At 43.7% G+C, this 6639-nt stretch overlaps 1 protein-coding gene across 1 annotated transcript; it reads right to left on the reverse strand.

Moving 5' to 3' along the window:
- Nucleotides 1–4311: 4311 nt before the first annotated feature.
- LOC116514898 (elongin-B-like) lies at nt 4312–4771 on the reverse strand. The gene is given in 2 exon segments (XM_032226721.1): nt 4312–4506; nt 4509–4771. Coding segments are annotated over 2 exon segments (357 nt in total). The 5' UTR covers nt 4714–4771; the 3' UTR covers nt 4312–4354.
- Nucleotides 4772–6639: the final 1868 nt, after the last annotated feature.

The raw sequence follows: 6639 nt of genomic DNA on the forward strand, positions 1-6639 counted from the left end.
TACTTTTTCACGTGGGATTGGTTTTAGCAATTGCCAACTAACGGAAACAGAAAGTAGAAATCCAAAAGTATGAAAGAAAACACCAATTATGTAAGAAAAGGTCCCTAAAATGTATAAGGAAATATTACTAGATCATTATTAATGCGTAGATAACTGCGGGACATTACACACCCACCAGTGGTGGGTTTCAAAAATTTTTGGAACCTCTTCTGTAGGTGTGGCCTGCTTTCCGGGTCCACTGGTGGAACCTCTTCTAACTGGTTCGGTAGATTTGATGAACTGGTTCTACCAAATAGGTGCGAACTGGTAGGAACTCACCTCTGTAGTACACTGTAGGCAAGAGATGGGGGAAAAACCTAAGTGATGTAAAAAAAAACTTCTCATGACTTACTGGTCTAAAGAGTACCTTGATTAATCATTCAGTTTCTTCTTTACACACAACACATACACAAATATACAGAGAAGGGGGAGGGAGGGAAGAGAGAGATGGTCTAATTATGTTAGCAGACTCTCTTCGGCATTTTTTTTAATATACGTAAAAATCAGAATAAGAGAGTTTGGAACGTGATCAATTTTTTTTTCCAGTTTCCACCATGACAGACAAAATAGTCAGTTATATCTAAGTGGGAAATTAGATTGGGTCTTGTTTTTTGTTTAAAATAGAATTTTCACACTCTCAGCTGTGTGGTTGCTAAGCTAAATGTCATGCAAACTTAACCAAACTAGTTGCTTTTCTCACCTTTATTTACAGTATTATAAAGAAAACAGTATATGAAGAGTTTTATATAAGTTTGATACAATGTTGTAAATAAAATAAATGAAAGCAGAAGGCAATCCAGACTGAGAGCATAGAGCCATACATTTTTCCACTTTAACTCACAAAATTTTCCCTTACAAAAATCTATAAAGAGAAACAACATATTCCATTGTCTAGGACTGGAAGTCCAAATTTTCTCCATTGGTGGGTGGTGCTCCTCAAATACTAATTCTACTGCTTGTTGGCATTGAGTTCTTGGTTTGTGATTCAGTGGGACCAGCTAAGTACTGAATGAGCTTCCATATATAAAACTGTTTGCTTCCTTGCTTATAGGATTTGTATAGCCACCTCTTCTGACCCCCCTCGTCCCACACCAAAGAACACTCCGAGCCAAAGATAAGTTACGGCATTTAATTAACAGACAGACAGGTCCTTGGTAGCAAACCGGCACAGACAAGCTTGGGCAGCAATCCAGCACAGATAAGCCGTGGCAGCAATCCAGCCTGCCAAGCTCACAATAATGTTCTCCGACATTAGTTCCTGCGTTGACTTCTGCAAGAGGGGTGTGTGCACAAGCAGTCTTTTTATAGTCTGGAGAGGAGCCTAATGACCACCAGCTGAGTGCAATTACCTCCTGTACTTGCGCAACTGTTCCTGATGCCTATTAGCTCTTCGGTGCCGGGCATCCAGGAACAACTCACTGCTGGCGTCCGGATCACTCTCCCTTGTCTCCTCCCCACTGGTCCAAGGCTCAGGCGCTACCTGGTGGCCAACCAGCCTCTCTGCGCCCTGATCAGAGTCGGAACCCTGTCCAGGGTCCTCTACATCCTCCAGAGCCGACTCATAGGGCCCCTCGCTGTCGGAGTCTGGTGGCAGCTCCAATGGCTCCTGCTGGGCCACAACAGCCACCCATCTCACACGAATGTCTCTGAGCAGCTTCCAGATTAAAACACACAAACCCACCAAATGGAGCCCCTGGTGCCCAAAAATAAACAGTAACCCCACTCCCATCAATAATAACAGAACTCATCTAACCATCTGACCCAGGTCTGCAATGCCTTACAAAAGGATAACAATGCCCTGCAAACTTCCAGGGAGATGCTGTTTGGCAGGGAGTGCTACCCCTGACCCTGGCTTCAGGGTCTACAAGATGACATTGCTTTTAGAAAAGGGAATCTGGAGTACACTGTCTCTATTGGATCTGGTGAGGCATGCAGAAACAATAAGGAAAATAGGAAAAAGGCAGACTGCAAGTAGCCTATCCCTTGTCATGGAGGACTTGTAGATGATGATCAGCACTTTGAACTGTACCGGAAGCCTACTGGGAGCCAGTAAGCATCACAGAGCAGTGTTGGTAAATGCCAAAAATTGACTACACCACTGCATTCAGGATCAGCTGCAACTTCAAAGTACTCTTCAAGAACAGCCCCTTATTGAGTGTTTTACAGTAAATGAGAGATGACTACAGCATGAGTCACCATGAGCAAGGCTTTCCTATCCAAGAACGAGTACAATTGGTGCACAAGATGAACCTATATAAAAGATCATGGCTCCTATCTTCTCTTTGAACGGAAAGCAGGAGCAATACAAATTACACATCTCTGATTGAGAAAGTGTGGCCCCAACCCCTACTGCAATGCGCTCTACATGGGGCAGCCCTTAAAGAGCATTCGGAGACTTCAACTTGTCCAGAATGCAGCCGCGCGAGCGATTGTGGGTGTACCTCGATACACCCACGTTACACCTATCCTCCGCGAGCTGCACTGGCTTCCGGATACGCTTCAAGGTGCTGGTTATTACTTATAAAGCCCTTCATGGTATTGGAGCTGGGTACTTGAGAGACCGCCTGCTGCCAATTACCTCCCAAAGACCCATTAGATCGCACAGGGTCGGCCTCCTCCGGGTCCCGTCTACCAGCCAATGCCATCTGGCTACGACCCGAGGGAGGGCCTTCTCTGTTGCAGCTCCGGCCCTTTGGAATGAACTCCCTGCAGAGATTCAGACCCTCACGTCTCTCCCAGCCTTCCGAAAAGCCGTTAAAACCTGGCTGTGTCGGCAGGCCTGGGGTTGATGAGCTCCCTTCCCCTCTCGACAGGTGTGGTTGTTGGTTATTTTTAAATACTTGTCTTGTTTCTGTATGTTCCCTTCCCCATTTGAGTTGTTCGCTGCCCTGAGTCCCTGCAGGGAATAGGGCGGCATATAAATAAAACAAAACTTCAAACTTCAACCAATGTTAAATATGGAAAATCTCTAAAACTGAGACGTTAGTTCATCATGCTACTGATGGCCAAACTAAGGAACTGGCTTGTACAGATTGAGATGGGATATGCTTCCACTGCAAAGTTTGAATGTTATTCTAGCACCTATCAGCCAATGTACAATGAAGAATTGGCTTTTTCTGCCCTGCCAAATAGAACTATTAGTTCTTGTTGCACAACAATGTATTCTGGCATCTTCAGCTGGCCGGAAAGTTACTGGTTCCAAATTCTCATCTTTTCAATCCTCATTTTTTATTATTTTTATTTCTGGCAACGGTTCAGTAGCACTTCCCTGAAATTGTAAATATCAACCATTCTCAGGGATTCTTTAGGCAGCCTCCTGGACCCCTTGGGCCTCAACATACAAACAGTTCAAGAGAATGGTTGATATGTGTATCTATGTATGCATTTATGTGCATGTATTGAAGAAAAGTACTGCCAAAAACTGATAGAAATCACAAGTGGCTTCATAGAATAGCACCCACAGTTTTTACAACAATGAATATCCATTGTGCTAGATTCTGTAGGAGAAAAGCAGGGGAAGGGGGCAAAGTTAAATGTGTCATCAGCTTAGCGTTGCCACAAACGATCCAAGTCCAATCCCACTTGACTTTTATTGAATGTTATCTGGCATTGTTTCAGTTTTGAACTTTACTAAATTCTTGTGTATAATGAATTGTAAATCTTTCTTTTTTTATTTTAAAAAAACAGCTGACCTTTATATTATTTTCAAAAACAAAACGAAAACAGCTCTGTCAGATGAGTGAGGTTGGGCTTAGAAGGGCGACACATAGCCTTGCTTAGAAGAGGAAGGCTAAAAGGGAAACCAAAATCGGAGACAAGGGATGACGCCATATTTTTCTCCGTGTCAGATTGATTGATTGATTGATTTTATTATATTTATATGCTGCCCTTTCCCCCCGAAGGGGACTCAGGGCAGCTCACAATTCAAATCAGGGAAGGGGGGGTACAGACAAAAAAAATAAAAAACAAAACATAACAATGCATAATTTAAAAACACAACAATCATACCATTCGAGACGGGGGCAACAGCTCTTTAGCCCCAGGCCTGTCGGAACAGCCAGGTTTTAAGGGCTTTGCGGAAGGCCTGGAGGGTGGTGAGGGTTCGAATCTCCATGGGGAGTTCGTTCCAGAGGGTCGGAGCAGCCACAGAGAAGGCTCTCCTCCGGGTAGTCGCCAGTCGACACTGGCCGGCGGATGGAATTCGGAGGAGGCCTAATCTGTGGGATCTAATCGGTCTAGTGGAGGTGATTGGATGAGGCTGGGGAAAGGAGGATACCATGGGTTGTGCAGCAAACTCCACCAGCCTCCATTTTCTTCACTGCACTGCTTGCTCATTAGCGCTGCTGCCAGAGTCCTGGGGCTTCATCACGTCGGGGAGCTCTGGCGGGCTGGAGAAGGGATCAATGCGGAGGTTCTCAAAGGCATCTTCACTGGCTCTGAAGGCCAAGCCGACTGTTGCTGGAGCCTGGGCCGTGCTGTCTGACTGGTGAACCCGCAGTCTCCAAGAGTTTTGCTATCATCCAGCAACTGATCATCCTTGTATAATCTCTGTCCTTCTGGAGGCCTCTTGAGAATCCCCTCCACAATTCTTTTCAGCTCATATACTGTACTGGACTCCTTGGCGTCTGTGAAGATAGTTGCCTTGTGACGTCGGATCATTAGAAAAACATCCATCTCTGCAGATGCAGCCTCAGCCCAGACCCCCCAGAGAGGAAAAAGCAGCAAAACCCCCGGTTTCGAATTGTAAATCTTTCTGATATTAACATATACTGTAGTCCTGATTCTTTACATCTGACAGATTTTGCGCTACCAGGCTGGGACTGCAAAGCCATTTTTGTGTGATAAGGTTAAACAGCACATCAGGGAAAAACTGCACAATTGGGTTCTGTTCTTCTTCAAACTTGAAGGACTGCCATATATACAGGCAGTCCTCAAATTATAACTTCCATTACTAAACGATGGGATCTTTAAGTGAATCGCATCTGATTGTACTGATTTTCTTGGTGGAAGCTGGCAACTATCATATATACATGATAGTTGCCAAATCCCTGAATTTTTATCTCATGTCTGTGGGGAAGCTGAAACAGTCACAGTGCAAGGACATATATTATGCGTACAAAGATATATTATGCGTACAAAATATTATTGGATCTGCTTTTGTTTCCAGAGCCATCCAAAAATGGCTTTGCAGTCCCAGTCAGAGCTTCTTTTTTTAATTGAAAATTTTGAAAAAAAAACCTTTTACAAATGTTTACTTCCCTCCCGCTACCCTCCTCCCCCAACCCCCCCCCAACCTTCCCCCTCCCCCCGACTTCCCAGAACCAATACCGGGTATAAATCTTTAACAAAGATATTCTAAAATAAACTTTAAAAAAATTTAATATCATCTTTCATTTGAGCTTTAACTCCTCTTTGCTAGGCTAGCTCTAAACAGATTATATCATTCCTTGTTTCTTCAGTCCTAAGCTATCTGGAATTTCTTAGTCCCATATTTATTTTGAGTATAGTCAATCCATCTTCTCCACTCCAGTTTATATCTCTCATTTGAGTGGTCCTTGAGATATGCTGATATTTTAGCCATCTCTGCTAGGTTTGTTACTTTTAATGCCCATTCTTGAATAATAGGCAAATCTTCCTTCTTCCAGTATTGCGCCACCAGCAGTCTTGCTGCGGTTATTAAATGCAAAATCAAGTTAGTCTCTATAACTGTACAATCAGTAATTATACCTAACAAAAATAACTGAGGGGTAAACTTTATCCTTTTTTTAAGAACATTTTGCACAATCCACCATATTTTTATCCAAAATGCTTTAACCTTTTTACAAGTCCACCATATATGATAGTATGTAGCATCAGCACAATCTCTAGCATTTAGGTTGTAAATTCGGATTTTAAAAAAAGAGCTTCCTTTTTTTTAATGTCAAGAGATTTTCATAATAAGGATGCAGTGAGCATAAACCTGCAGTGGGCATTTAGTAAGAGCCGAGGTGGCGCAGTGGTTAGAGTGCAGTACTGCAGGCCACTTCAGCTGACTGTTATTTGCAGTTCAGCGGTTCTAATCTCGCCGGCTCAAGGTTGACTCAGCCTTCCATCCTTCCGAGGTGGGTGAAATGAGGACCCAGACTGTGGGGGCGATATGCTGACTCTGTAAACCGCTTAGAGAGGGCTGAAAGCCCTATGAAGTGGTATATAAGTCTAACTGCTATTGCTATTGCTATTTATGAGCAAGTTTGAGAACTGAAAGACGAGCTTCGTTAAGTAAAAGCAAGCATAGGAACAGCCTCCACTCATAATTTGCAATGGTGCCTGCTTCAAAATAGAAGATGTAATTCCTAGCCTTGTTATCTCTGTTTCTGCTTAGATGATACTCTTCTGGGGGAGTCTGATAGCCCACTTGTGTGCTTATGCGATCTAGGATAGTTGTAGTTATTAGAATTCCATTGCTTCTCTACAGACAAAAGCTGAAGCAGAGAATTCTTATTTTGTAGTACAGTGGTGTCAAACGCCCGGGGGCCAGATCCAACTTGCAGGGTGCTTAGATCTGGCCCATGGGGCTGCTCTGGAAACAGCGAAGGATGGCCCACAGTGCTTCTGCCAGCG

The sequence above is a fragment of the Thamnophis elegans genome, chromosome 11, assembly GCF_009769535.1.
Source record: "Thamnophis elegans isolate rThaEle1 chromosome 11, rThaEle1.pri, whole genome shotgun sequence".
Taxonomy (NCBI): Eukaryota; Metazoa; Chordata; class Lepidosauria; order Squamata; family Colubridae; genus Thamnophis; species Thamnophis elegans.